The 15,621-nt window shown below is 37.6% G+C and overlaps 1 protein-coding gene across 3 annotated transcripts in view; it reads left to right on the top strand.

Annotated features, from left to right (window-relative positions):
- Positions 1-15,621, top strand: part of lrch2.L (leucine-rich repeats and calponin homology (CH) domain containing 2 L homeolog) — a 51,325-nt gene that overhangs the window by 1,885 nt on the left and 33,819 nt on the right. For all 3 annotated transcript variants that reach the window (XM_041572789.1, XM_018229987.2, XM_041572788.1), the window contains exons 2-5: positions 8,723-8,867; positions 10,208-10,334; positions 13,744-13,849; positions 15,403-15,539. In XM_041572789.1, the coding sequence (XP_041428723.1) occupies positions 8,723-8,867; positions 10,208-10,334; positions 13,744-13,849; positions 15,403-15,539 (515 nt within the window). The remainder of the gene's footprint in view (positions 1-8,722; positions 8,868-10,207; positions 10,335-13,743; positions 13,850-15,402; positions 15,540-15,621) is intronic.

The following is a 15,621-nucleotide window of genomic DNA, read 5'->3' as shown; positions in this document are numbered from 1 at the left end:
GGTGTGGCCCAGATGCCTTCTGATCACTTCAGTTCCAGATCTCTTCTAGCAGCAAGTCCCTGAAACTGCCACCTCCCATTTATTCCAGTGCCAAACTCCTGACAGTGCTATTACTGGAGCTTTTTAGGGCTGAACCACACAGTGCGTCTTCTTGAGATCTGCCACTCTGAGAGGAAGCGCATGTGAGGAAACAGATGCGCCAAATATAAGGTAAGTAATAAAAATGTCAGACCTTGTCACTGCGTGCATCTGACACGACTGTCTGATGACGCAACGTGCGGCGTTCGCGTCAGTCGTGTCAGATGCACGCAGTGACAAGTTCCGACATTTCTATTACTTACCTTATATTCGCTGCATCAATCTACTCGCATGCGCTTCCTCTCAGCGTGGCGAATCTCAAGAAGACGCCCTTAGTCTGTGTATGGTACCAGGTAATGTGTATGAAGAGCAATATCTGGCTGAAAATTGGCCAGATATCAATTGGCCAGTTTGATTTTCCAGTTGGATGGAGGACCGCAACTGCGTGTTGATGTGATGTGGTCCTCAATATAATGGCCTGCATAGTGGCAACTACCTCAAGGTTGCCAAACGACCATATATTATTATGTATGGCCAGCTTAACTTGTTTTTTATGTTATCAAGGCTATAATAAATCCATGCTGATGCAAAAACAATCATATGTAATGTTTTTTTATGTATATATTTATTTTTAGTAGCCTTATTGCTCTACCCTGTAAACAGAAAAATCTAGGTCTTAAAGGGCAAGTAAACCCCCAAATTAAAAATTGCCCAATAAAAGAAAACATCATTTTAAGCAATTTAAACAAAGGAGCTACTTTCCAACTTTAAGTGCCTTAATAAAGAAAAGCAGGTGCCAAAAGCCAGTATTGGCACTACCACAGTAAATAAAATATTACAATAAAGCAAAAATAAGTAAGAGGGGGAGGATATACTCATATTTCAGCCCAGTCCACAGGTGTAAATCCATGAGAAAAAAAACATAACAATTGTGAGTCCCTCCAAAAATCAAAGTAGTAAAAAAATACAAAATATTTATTAAGACATAGCGGACAGCGGCCTAACGCGTTTTGTGCCTGTTGGGGGCAAGTGCCTTCTCAATATCAGGGTGGTTTGTATCCTGTGTTAAAAAAGCATTAGGTTAGGGTGGGTTCAGGTAGGAAAGTTTCTGATTCTGAAAACACTGACCATAGTATGTGTGAATATGATAGGAACCTTAAACTGTAAACCCCACTGGGACAGGAACTCGTGTGACTGATGTATTATCTCTGTGAAAGGCTGCTGAATATGTTGGAACTCTGGGGTCCACATCTGTGAGATGGCTGTATACAGACCTGGACTGTCAATCGGTGGGTTCTGGCAAATGCCAGAGGGGCTGCAATAAGGTGCCATAGAAAGTCAGTATTTAGTGGGCTGTTTGGGCTTATGTGTGGGCTGATTGGGCCTCTGTGTACCTGAAATGGCATGGCCTATTTTAATCCTCAGTCCGGACCTGGTCGTATATCAAGGGCTGGCCAAGCCGACCGCCACCCTAGGCAACCCGGTCGGCCACCTCATTCCCCCACCTCACTCCTCCTGCGTGTGAATGCTCAGTTATATTGCACAGGGGGGCGGGGGGCCATGGTGAAGAGGGAGAGCAGCAGAGGGAGCAAGCGAACCCAAACTAGGGGTAGGCTGAAGACCCTTCAAAAGGTACCTGCAATACAACTCCCATTACTGAGCCCTAGACAGGTGCATCTTCTGCCTACCCCTTCTTCCAACTGTTTATATCTGGGCAGTATGTTTTTAGGGGTGGCATGCCACACCTGAGAGCTGCATAGTTGGACTGTGCCGAGTAGGGCTTCCTTTAAGTGGTTTGTTACTGTTTTCAAGAAACCTTCTTTCATTTTGTTATATTTGTTCCTCTTGCTTGGTTTTACTACTGCAAGAGTAATCATTTTCTTCCATTACACCTAGACATATTATATTGTAAATAGTACAGCTTATTTTTGCTTATCATGTCAGATGTACTTGGCTAAATTGCTTTTGTTTCATTTCAAACAGCTTTCAGTAAGTTGCTTGTAACAAAAAATCTAATATAATTGTCAATAAAAGTAAGCAGAGAGTTGTTGACCAGAAAAATAGTTTTCAGGCTCTATTAGAAATGGTAAACTTAAGAAAGTTGAACTCCTTAGGCCTATGATGGGGCGTTTTGACCATTACTGCTAATGTTACTAAATGAAAAGCACAGGAGGCGCATAAAAATGTAATGTTCAAGTAAGGGGGTTCTGATCACAGCAGCTGGATTTTTTCTTCCCTGCTGTTAACTTTATATAAGAGTAGGGCCCTCTTGACCCTTTGGTTCAGGTAGAAATAATTTAAATTTTTGTCTATTTTTAGCATGGGTTTCTATTGCTTCTCACTGTTTACATGTTTCTTTCACTGAACATTTTATTGTAATTCTCTTATTGTTAGTGAATGCTTCACTCAGGTTTACCAAATGTGCTATGTTGCTGGCTTTGTAGTCTTGTTTTATGGTCTTTGTGTTCAACTGCTGTAGCACAACGTAATTTATGGTGCTGTGCTCGATTTTAGATGAATTGTTCGTGTGCCTTATATTTCCTGTCTTACTTTGGGCTATTGGATATTTCTTTTGTTAGTTGTTAATGTAACATTTGTTTTATTTGGGATATCAGAATTGCTGCTTTTGAGAAGCTTGGCTTCTTCCTCATTTCTTTATTGTTTTTCTAGGAACTGAGAAATGGTTGAAGGAAGCTATTCATTGACACACAATATGATGAATGTTATGTTTGTAAAAATCAAACAAAGCCTACGTGCATTTCCACAATTCATATCATTTATAGTTCTATGAAACCAGTATGTAAAATAAGTTGTATAAATCATGTATTCTACGCTCCTACATTGCCGGCTTTTGTAACCTATCCTTCCATTGTTTTTTACACATAATAACTCTTCATACTCTATTCTGCTTTTAAGAGATAAAAACTGAAATAATTAATGTTTTGTCACAGCTTGACAACCACGCGGTTACCTGATTCATGGGCTGGGTGTGGTTTGGGGTAAACTGGGCGCCGTGTTTACAAGAAATATATTTATATGTGAACAGTGATTGTGCTCTCTAAGTAACTTGTAGCTGTACACAAAAGCTGTACACAAAATTATTGGAATAATAAATGCGCACAAAAATTGTAATTTCCAAATGATTGCTTTAATGCTTTTATGAAAGAAATTGATTCTCATTCCAGTTATAATTTTTTTTTTCATTTTTTTTTTCATTTAAGTACAAGAATCGTGAGTTTTTTTAATGATCTTGTCACCGAGTTGAATAAATTATGCCAGGATAGACTCTTATGATTCAGGCACGTTCCTAGGAAATTTGGATTAAAGAATGTATGTCTGTGATGGTAATGATGGGCACAGTTCAAGAACTAGAAGAATCCGCCTGCTATTAAAAGACTATGAAACCTTTATTTTTGGTATATCCCTCTGGAATATTTCTAGTTTCTGATTTGTTAGTTTTGTTATTTTTCCTGTGCTGGGTGAAAGCCTTTGTGTTGGGTAACATTGCATCTCTATTCATCAAGCTGCCAGCCATTTATTTCTTTCAGTTCCTAACCTTTGTGTGTACCCCCAGCCCCCCTTCTCTTCTCCTTTAGCAATGCAAGTCATGCTATTCAATGCAATAAAGAAAGCCCGGCACTGCAGAATGATGTTGAACAGGGCCCTGCTGTGTTATGGGTCTCTCTGTGTATTACATGGGCCTCTCTGGAACAGAATAGCCATACACAGAGCAGGTAGAGGTGCAAGACAGCTGAAAACAGCGCAGTGACCTGCACCTGCCTATGGGTTTCTGAGATGATTGAGATCTTGATGCAGTAGATTTTCCAGAATGCTTCTAATGTGCTTGGGAGTGAGTGGGTTGGGCATTGGTGCTGTATATGGTGGGCATTGGGACTGTGTATTTTGCATGTCCTTATAGGCTCATCTGTTTGCACATCTTCTTGATCTACAATACTTCCCCCCCCCTAATATCTCAGTGAAGATGCGGTTTGTTAATTCTAAAAGTTGTAATTCTGGGCAGTGGATGGTGGCATGGGATAGATTTTGGAAAACACAATTATTCAAGAGTTCAAGTCTCTAGTTCTTCGTAGTTGATGGAAGTGTGGAATTGGGAACAAAAGTAAGAATTGCTGGGAATTTAGAAGAAACAAAGAACAATGATATTAAAGGTGTTGTTCACCTTTAAATTAGCTTGTAGTAGAGAGTGATGTTCTGAAACCATTTGCAATTGTTTTTTGGGTTATTTAGCTTTTTATTCAGCAGACTGGATTAAAAAAAGGACAGGACCTGGAGAGAAACCTTGGTATTAAAAAGTAGCAATAACAATGCATATCCTGACATTTGACAACTGGAAAACGAAGAAGAATAATAAGGCAAATCATTCATAAAAAAAAAAAAAAAGAAAAAATGAAAGCCAATTGAAAAGTTGCTTTGAACTAGTTAGTTTAAAGGTGAACCACCCCTTTAAGCATCTTTGCAGTGGTCTCTTTGAATGGTATAGCTATTGCAGTAGTAAATGGTTGTTTTTGATAAGCCATTGTGTCTGATGTATTCACTCAAACTAAACATCTAGCCACTTCCATCTCGGGATCTCCTGACCTGTATAAAAGCATTCCGCCTTCAGCCTGCTGTTTTTAAATAGTAATGTTACTCGTCTAGTGTGCCTTGTTACACTTTTTTTTTCACTGGACATTTTTTTTACACAAGTCCCTTTACCTTGGAAGTTCAATATCAGCAACTGAGGATACTATGGAATAGCCAAGGATTAGCTTGCCCTCTTGGTTGATAGAAGTCAAAAAACTTTGTTCCAAGGCGTAAGGCTTATGGCACATGTAACCCTTTCCAAATCCACCTACATTGGGCATCACAAATCACTGCTAAACTCTTGTCTCCTGTGACTCCCATTCATTTGAGCGTGTAATACCTAAAACCCTCGGCACATATGCTTTTCAACTAAAAAAAAATGCTCAGGTTTAAGTGAATGAGAGATTCTGAATGGTACTGAGCTGCTGCTGGACTTGTCAGAGGGCCTCCTACATGGGCAGACTAACTGCTGAATCAGGATGCGAATCGGCAGCTGAATCAACCACCTTTAGTCTTTTATCTATAGGCATGCATACATGTTTGTGTCCTTGTGATCCATCTCTATCAGTATAAAGTGAGTGACTTATATTTACCTTGATCTGTTGTTGAATATTTGACAGTTGCACCAATTTACAAAGAATACACATAATTTTTTGTCCAGTATGTTGTATTTTACAAAATCAGTTTCACTGATTTTGGAGTCATAACTTGATTGCCTGCAGCCATTTACCTTTTATGTGTTCTTGAAAGTCCTTGAATTGTTACTTACTAGTCACAGTTTTCATTTTAGCAATGTTATTGCTGCTTTTTATACATTTTCATTTTTGGATTTCATCTTGTTTTTTTGTAAGTGCTTATTCTTTGCTGTTGTCATGACCTGTATTTAAAAAAGCACCTTATTCTGCCCCTTTCCTGATTAGTCACATGGTAACATGGGGGTATTAATGCTTGTGTATCGCATTCAGACTAAAGCTGGCCATACACGGGCAGAAAAAAAGCTGCCGACAGACCGAATCGGCAGCTTATTGGCCTGTGTGTGGGACCCTCCGACGGGCTTCCCAGATCTATATCTGGCTGAAAGTTAGCCAGATGTGGATCGGTCTGCATCTGTTCGTTGATGCAGTCCCACGATCCAACCGCCCATTGGCTGCATTATGATCCAATCGTTTGGCCCTAGTTGCCCACGATTAGATCAACCCGATATCGCCCACCTCAATGTGGGCATTTTGGAGAGAGATTGACGATTTCACCAAACAAGCGTATCTCTACGTGTATAGCCAATGTAAGACCTGTTTGTGTGGCATGTTTTGTTAATTATACAATTTTTTTACTAGTGCCCAGTCAATTGACCTGTATAAATGTGTGTACTCTCCACTTGTGTTCAAGTTCTTTTTATATCTGCTATTACATTTCATCTGGATCTCCATCAAGAGTAAATTTCTTATAAATGTTGTGTATGTATAATGGATGGCCAAACTGAATTGATGTGCAACTGTACTGATCTCATGAAACAATCCACTGCCCAATTCGGCTACCAAGCTGGTTTATAAGCTCACCGATTGAATCACATACGAGCCTCATGCAGACCAGTTGGGAAAGGACTGCATTTGAGGATTGATGGATATCTGCTCCTAGATCAGACCGATATCTGAGCATGCTTATCAATATCAATTGGGAGGTCCAGTAAGAAGAGCGTTTAAAGAGTTTCATTTTAAAAGGGATTTCTGTCCTTAACAATAAATTGTAATAGGCTAACTTCTGCCTTGCATAGTGGCAAGAAAATTTAAATTTTTGATGAAAATAAAGTTCCATCTACTATATTGGTAACGCATGCCCTCCTGTCTCATTAAAAGCATACATTCATGCAATTATATTTCCCTATAGTCCATAAAATGCAATTTAGTCTGCAGCGTTCATTTACTAAGTAAAAATTACACATACACTAGGGGGCACATTTACTATTGGTTGAATATCGAGGGTTAACCAACCCTCGATATTCGACCATCGAAGTAAAATCCTTCGACTTCGAATATCGAAGTCGAAGGATATACACCATTTCGTTCCATCGATCGAACGATTTTCCTTTGATCAGAAATTGCTTAGAAAGCATATGGGGAAGGTCCCCATAGGCTAACATTGGTGCTCGGTAGGTTTTAGCTGGTGAAGTAGCTAGTCAAAGTTTTTTTTTTTCTTCTTTTTTTAAAGAGACAGTACTTCGACTGTGGAATAGTCGAACAATTTTTAGTTGGAATCGTTCAATTCGAAGTCGTAGTCGAAGTAGCCAATTTGATGGTCAAAGTAGCCAAAAAAATAATTAGAAGTATTTTTCATTCTAATACTTCACTTGAGCTAAGTAAATGTGCCCCTAGGTGTAGGAGAAATGTATGTTTGTCCAAATTTAAATGAAACTCAGCTTTAGGTTTCATTTAGACCAGGGGTAGGGAACCTGCGGCTTCAGAGCCTCTTGCGCTCTTCATCCTGCGGCTGAGTCTTGCAGCTTTGCCTATCAGGTCGTATTTACAGCCCTCGCACCTGCTGGTGGCTTCTTGAGTGTGCGACCGCGGTAAGCACACTCAAGAAGCCGCCAGCAGGTGCGAGGGCTGTATAGACGTCCCAGGAGTGGCAAGACTGAGCCACAGCAAGATGATTCATCATGGTCCTTACCGCGGTCACACACTCAAGAAGAGAGAGAGAGAGAGAGGCGATCAGCATGGAGCTTCAGAAACAGAAGTCACATTAAACAGATGAGAACACTAGCATTTAATATGGCTATTCAGTGTTTAATTTATTTCAAAGTAGCCCTGCATATACACAATGCACTTCTGTTTGTTGTATTCTGTTGTTGTAACAGTTAAAATTAAAAAAGGTTAAAAAATTTTATAAGCTGTGTTATGTTTTGCGGCTCCAGACTATTTTTCTTTAGTGGGAGAGGGGCAAAATGGCTCTTTTTATAGTAAAGGTTGCTGACCCCTGATTTAGACCAACAACTCTGCCGAATGGGACATACCGCCTCTCCAAAAGCAAAGATACAATGGATTATGCTTCACAATGTTTCGATACATTATTCATATGAATACGATTCTGCTTAAATGGAAACTATTAAGAAAATGAAAACTTAATAAAAGCTTCAGCACACTAAAATAAAAAGTTTTCTAAATATAATCAATTAAAAATTCTGTACAGTTTCTGAACTAATCAAGTTTATCTTCACTATCCCTTTCTCAGCATCTGTGTCTCTTCATTCTGTCTTCATGCAGCAGTTGAGTGTCCGATTTACATTGACAGATCCAATATATCTTAAAGGGACTCCTTTTGCCTAGAAGGTGTATTAGAGCTCACTCTATTAAAATCACCAGACATCATGTCTCTCTACATGCAGGATTTGTGCAAAAGGCAGTTATTTTGTTAGATTTTGCTTTGTACTGGAATCAGTTATTTGAGTGAGCTCTAATACATCTGCTAGGAAAGGAAGCCCCTCCCCATAAGATATATTGGATCTAACGGTCAATGAAAATCTGTCACCCAACTCCTGCATGAAGCTGAGAGAGGGATAGTGAAGATACGCTTGATTATTTCACAAACCATGCTGAATATTGAAATTGATTGTATTAAAAAAAGTATCTTATTTCAGTATGAAGTTTATATTAATTTTTAATTTTTGTGATACTTCCCCTTAACATGCTATTGAACGTTTCATGCAATTGATACATTATGCTTTGACAGTTTCAGAATGAATTACACATTTTTGTTCTGTACTATAAGGATCACAGTAAACCAAGTTCTTGTCTTTCATTGCTTGATAAGTGTACCATGTATTCATAGGAGCAAGAAAATTGTTTGTTATATAACCCCTAATTTTATGAATCATCCAAAATAAAGCTTTCGCAAAATTGCTGATTTATGAACAGTGATTTTAAAATGAATGATTGAAACAGTGACAGATATGCTCTGAGTAAACCAACCATTCTTTGAACTTAAATGTCCTTTATAGTGATTTATTGGTTTATCTTGACTTTCCAAATGACTAAATACAATAATGATTTTCTTTCTTTTTTTTCAGATCTCTCCAAAAATAGATTTACTGAAATCCCATCAGATGTTTACTCTTTTGCACCTTTGGAAACCTTAAATTTATACCACAACTGCATCAAATGCATTCCAGAGACCATAACAAATCTTCAGATGCTAACTTACCTAAACATTAGGTGAGATATTCCGTCTTTCTGCTTTTGTCATTATTCCTCGCATTCTGTGATTTATTAAAAAAAAAAAAAAAATTAGTTTGTATTTTAAGTTCTTTGAATCTTGCCTTCCCTTTGATTTCCCTCCCATTTGTAGTAAAGCAGCTGTATGTACCAGTGTTCATTATAATAGTTGGTTCAGTTGGCTGGGTCATTAAAAATGCAGTGTTTTCCCACAGAGTAATTGCAAGCATCAGCTAGGTAGTGTCTGCTCCAACTTGCAAGTGACGTGCCCGAAGTAGGAAGAAATTTGCACCTGCAGGTTGTTGTACATGTTTTTAGAGTGGGGATAGTATCTTGTCTAGTTATGTAATTGGTACATGGTGCAATATGGCATTAGAGTCCGATTCGTTTATTAATCACATCCATTTTTCACAAATGAGATCATCAGGATTAAAACCATCCACTATAAAGAAAAGTGGTTCGTACATCAGCCTTCAGTCTAGCACTAATAAAAGAAGACTGTAGGACAAAAGGTGCACTGGGATTTGGCAAAAGATCATGGTGAAAACACATCTGAGGCCTGAAGCCTTAAGCTAGCCATAGACGTGTAGATATATCCTTAATTCTAACTAACGATTGTGAATTGCAATTTCTCGATCTTCAACTAAACATTCAGATTAAATAAAGTAGTAAAAAGAACATCACACAATGTTCTGGCCATCACTTCACAGACTGCAATCATAAGAAGTTACATCCGACAAATAGTAGTGACAGTCACCCATTGATATTGGCAGATAGGCAATACTTGCAGTCTTCTTAACGTCCGATCGCCATGGCACAAAAAATGTAGGGACAATCCACACTCTGTCTGAAAAACATAAGATATGAAGATTTGTACGACTTTGTCTTTGCGTCTATGCCAGCTTTAGTCCTTTTAGACTGATTGATTTTGCTGGTAGTTTTGTTGTGAAAAAGGGGGCAGGATTACTGTGAAAGGGCCAAGTGGGTTTTCAGCTAAAGGGATGGAGTTTGGGCAGATTGGGTTAGGAATTGGTTGGATCAGGGGTATGTCCATTATTTACTGTGGTACAGTTTTGCAACCATTCTGCCCTTATAAATTCTAGTCAAATCATGTTTCTGCCCCTTGTATAGATGTGGCCAGCATACCAGTCCTACAAGGTTCAACCTTGAATTTAGGCAGCTGCACCGCTAAAATTTCCTTTGTTTTGAAAAAAGAAATAGGTTTGGTGGTTGCCATGGAGTTGATATATTTAAATGTAGTTCACTAACAAAGAAACATTTCTTACGTTGCACAATAGCTCTCTGTTACTAATAGTAATTTTTTGTTTTTTTCACTGTAGCCGAAATCTTCTGTCAACCTTGCCAAAATATCTCTTTGACTTGCCATTGAAAGTGTTGGTCGTTAGTAATAATAAATTAGTTTCTATACCAGAAGAAGTTGGAAAGCTGAAAGATTTAATGGAGTTGGTAAGAACACCTCTTACGTGAAAATTACATGACATTAAAAAATATTTATATTTAAGGAATAATATTTAAGGGATATGGGGCAGATTAATCAAAGTGTGAAATTAGAGCTCATCACAGTAAAAAGCCACTACTCTGTATTCATTTCTATATTTTTTTTTGTTTCAAATTTATCAAATGGTGAGCTCTAATTTTCTCCATTTGATAAATACAAAGCTAAAAAGCCCATTAAAATTATTAGAAAGCAGTGGAATTTTTCTGTGTTGAGCTCTAATTTCACACTTTGATAAATCTGCCCCTTTGTCTTTCATCTTACTAGAGTACTTACTAGAGTAGTAATAAAGGCGTAACAATGTTTCACGTGCCCTTTGGGACTTTTATGGATATCCCTTTTCTGTGCAGTGCTTTATGATGGTGACACATTTTGCAGCTGGAATCAAAGAGAAAATGATGGATGTATGTGGTCCTTAAAGGAGCCTGTAGAGAGAGAATTTTGGATGTGGGGTGGTGTGGGTGAAGTGCATCGAAGGTAAGAAGATGCACTTTATATGTGTTGCATTAGGTATCGAAAGCCAGGAGACATTTTGTTAGGTGTCTATCTGCAGTTAGCTGCAAATGTTTATCTCCCTGTCTCCAAATGTACCAAGGGATCGATTTATCAGTGTTTGACTTTTTTGGACTAAAACTCAGAAATTCGAGTTTTGAAAAATTTAATTTTAAACATACATTAAGCTCAGAAACTCAACATAAAAATTTAGCATGTTAAAGCTGACGAGTTCATGTAGACGTCAATGGGAGTCCAATCCAGTTTTTTTTTTTTGTGTGTGTTTTTCAGAGTTAGTAGGACAATTAAAAATGATTAATAAAGTGTGGATTCTATGGATTCAAGTTTATCTTGTTTCTATTTGAGTTCAAGTTTTTTTAAAAAATAAGCACACGTTCAACTTTGGTAAGTTTTTAAAAATTAAAAAATATTTGAAAGTTCATAAATTCATATTTTGATATATAAGCCTCCCCATTTTGAAAGGTGTATTGTGGCAAACAGGTACAAAAGTCAGTAGGAGGTTATAGCTGTCCCAAAGGAATGAATGCGTTCTTTCATAAGGTTCTAGACATTAATTAAAAGAGGAAGAGATGGGTTTTGGCAGTGTAAGGCCTGCTTTGCAATTTAAAATTGTCCAGATAGAGGGAGAACTGAACCCTGTCATGTTGAAGGTGAACTCCCATAAGACCCTTCTTTATTGTAAATGGCCTCTTTGAAAAAAAAAACTAGAAAGGACCACAGTTTTATCATGGTCCATATGTAGCACACCCCTTACCTCTGTGCCTTCTGCAGAGCTGCCTTTAGAAATCACGGGGCCCCAGATGGGAAAAAATTCAGGGCCCCCGACCACTGCACTACAAGCTCCACCCACAAGTCCACCCACACCACAGTAAAAAGGCAACAAAGACATGAGCACAAAAACAGCAAATAGTTTTGGCCAAAGGATTATTAACCACCACTTCAAGTTAGACTCTTTAAGCAGGTACCTATACTAATCTAAATTGCACTTAGCTTTAGCATTTGCATTTCTAATGTGCAAAATAAAAATCATTTGTTCATAAATTAACCATTGGTGGCCAGTGTCCCCTACACAAGTAAAGAAAAATATGTGGTCAGGGCCCCCCATAAAAAAAATAGTGGCTAGGGCCTCACATGATAAAAAAAAAAAACATTGGTGGCCAGGACCCCCCCATAAAAGTAATATTGGTGGTAAGTGCCTCCATAAAAATGTATATTGGTTGCCAGGGCCCTCTCAAGCTTTGACATAAAATATAAAATTGTGGCGATTGTTAACAGAAGTTAAAAAAAATAAAATGGTGGCCAGGGTCCCTCACCCATACAAAAACAGGAACCAAACGAGGGCCAGGGAGCACATTTCTGACTAGGAATACCTGCTATTACATATATGAGTACATTCTGGACTAATTATACTGACATACAAGCTTGGCTGTGATTCCTCTTTCCATAAATGTCATGAATAGCAAAACTTATACAAAGACATATCGCCTCATTTGTATATTACTGACTTTTTACATCCTTTTATTACATTATTTCCTAAATGCCATACTGACAATTTGTCTTGCATAAAAATAAAGAATATACAAAAAAAAAGAATGATCAATGAAGAGTTTACAAACTGATTTGTTAGCTGCACAGTTTCACTTAAGGGTGGGTCGGCTATGCTGCACTTACTTCATTAGCCCCTGCTGTCTGTGACCTGCTGAGTTTGGAAGGGAGGACAAGAGAACAGGTGGCTGCATCTTCTGTACAGTAGCTGCATTATCTTCCCTTATTGGTCAGAGAAGTCTAAGTCCCGGTTGAGCTGCACAGTGATTGGAAAGATGAGGTTTGAACCTCTCCTTCCAGCTCATCCAATTGTCATGCGGCTTTTTACGGGACTTAAATATCTGTGACGAATAAGGGAAGATAATGATACAGAAGATGCAGCCACCTGTGCGCTCGTCCTCCCTTCCAAATTCGGCAGGTCACAGACGACAGGAAGGGTGGCCCGGCTAAGGAAGTACAGCAACTTAACTACATAACTATAGCCAAAGGCTTTCTCTTGTAATCTTCCCTTGTTGTCTTATTAACACGTGTTTCTAAAGCCACAACCTAATCCACAGCACTATACAACAAAGGGTTTTGTGTTCTCTTTCTTTATCATAATTAGAAAGTATGATACTTTTATTTAAAAAATCTTTTTTCATTTTCTATGGTTTTCTGTCCCTTGATCATTGAACATGTATTATTGTTGGAATGGAAAATACTTAAGGGTCTTTCTTTAAAAGAAAACACCCCCCCCCCCCCCATATCTTGCAGGAAAGTAAGGAGCTGATTTATGAATATTCGACCTCCAGGTTCCGGTAAAACCAAGTCATAAAATATGAGTGGGTTCTTTAACTTGGCCTTGTTTATACCATCAGTTTGTCTTTTTTTAAATTTGTGCAGAAAAAGTGTCTAACCTACAACATTGCAAGCTATTCAGGAGAAAAAATCCCACACAACGAAAAAATGGCAGTAACTGAAGCGATTTAAATAACTCATTTCTAACTTTTTATACCTGAAGCCGAAGATTGAATGACAATAAATCAGCCCCTTAGGGTTACTGGAAATGTCAGTATGGCAGCTACAAAAGATCTGATCCTGGCTAGGTTTGGAAAGCCTTGCTGTTAACGGGAGTAGCTTTATATGTGCTTATGTTTATAGCTGTGACACTCGAAACATGTACAAAGAACAAAGAATTAATTTGTCTGTGATAACTTTTAAATTTGCTAAAATATGGTAGTTTTCACCGTAATAGTTTTACAATGTATCCTATTCTTGTTGAAAATAAAAAGTTTACCAGTTTTGACATTTTTCTTTTTTTAGGATGTTAGCTGTAATGAACTGCAAGTTCTCCCTACGCAAGTAGGGAAGCTACATTCACTAAGAGAACTTAATTTAAGAAGAAATAATCTCCAGGTATTGCCAGATGGTAAGTTTTTGGACCTTGGACAGATTTATAATTTATAACGCAAAATGCACCTTGATATCTTTTTGGAATGAAAATATTTCTAACTGTAGTATTCATGTCTCTTAGTAGTAATTTCTTTAAGTGTTAATGTAGAATTATGGGGCTATGTAATAAAAGGTGCAGTTTGCTAATGGTCTCGATAGCTTTCAATCCCCATTAAAGGGGTGGTTCACATTTATGTTAAGGTTTGGGGCTAGATTTATCAAAATGTGTGTTTAAAGCTTAATAAATAAAAACTCATCAATTTTAGAATTTTATTTATTAACGGGTGAAAGTTAGAACTCCCCATTTGATAAATACAATTCTAAAAATCTCATAGGAATGAATAGAACATGGGTGAGTTTTTATTTATTAAGTTCTAAACTCAAATTTTGATAAGTCTGCCCCTTAGTGTTACAGAATGGCCAATTCTAAGCAACTTCTCATTGGTCTTCATTATTAATTTTTTTAAGTTTTTGAATTATTTACCTTCTTTTTCGGACTCTTTTCAGCATTCAAACAGGGGTCACTGGTCACCTAAAAAACAAACATTCTGTAAGGCTACAAATGTATTATTAATGTTACTTGTTATTACTCCTCTTTCTTTGCAGGCCCTCTCTTATTCATATTCCAGTCCCTTATTCAAATCAATTCATGGTTGCTAGGGTAATTTGGGACCTAGCAACCAGTTTGCTGAAATTGCAAACTGGAGAGCTGCTGAATAAAAAGCTAAATTACTCAAAAATCATAAATAATAAAATGAAAAACAATTGTAAATTTCCTCAGAATATAACTCTCTACATCATACTAAAAGTTAACTCAAAGGTGAACTACCCCTTTAAGCATTTGCTGATTACCTGTTTAAAAACAAGCATCTTTGTGTGCTAAGATACACTGCCCCTGGCATAATTTTCAGCCTTTTATTACATACTGAAGCAAAGTACTTACACTATAGCAGAATAGAGTGAGTGCATAAAATGCATTAGTATATTAGTGATCATTCCACCATTTATTCAAAACTTCTAGCAATAATAGAAACCAATAGCTATGTACTTTTTTTAGAGGGGTGAATGCAGAAATTGCTGCAGGAATTTCTTTTTAATGAACATATTTATGGATCCACTTTCATGCACTCCTACCTGTAGCTCAATTGACAGGCACGGCGTTGTCCTGTATAGAGTTACACTGAACGGATATTGCACAAAAATGTATACATTCAGGTATCCGCATCCTGTAGCTCCACACTGGCCAAAGCCTTGCCTTTCAAAAGAGCTAAAAAAGGAGCATATGACAGCAGATCTGCATTTCTCACTCTGTGTACTAAACACAGGTGAGGAAAGCAGATGATCCACTGAGTGTGCCCTTGGCCTTACTATGCAGGTCATAAGTACATTCTATTTTAATTACTTTAAAACACTTTCATTTGATGGTGTTAATGTTTCTTTTAATCCCTATTATTTTGATTACACTGTTCAATCTTGGAATGCGATATTGCACCAAATGATCACAATAACCACTGTTTTTTCCACTCTTAGAGCTTACATTCTTACCATTAGTAAAGTTGGATTTTTCATGTAATAAAATTACGGAAATCCCAGTAAGTTACAGAAAGCTCCGTCACCTAGAACTGATTATTTTGGACAATAATCCTATGCAGATACCTCCTGCCCAGGTATTTTAACTATTTTTAACATAACTTTTCACTTGTGTCTAATAAAATTTTATTTTTTAACATAGTCCTACATGGAACTGAT

Source organism: Xenopus laevis, chromosome 8L (assembly GCF_017654675.1).
Source record: "Xenopus laevis strain J_2021 chromosome 8L, Xenopus_laevis_v10.1, whole genome shotgun sequence".
NCBI lineage: Eukaryota > Metazoa > Chordata > Amphibia > Anura > Pipidae > Xenopus > Xenopus laevis.
This window is presented reverse-complemented; position numbering and strand designations above follow the sequence as displayed.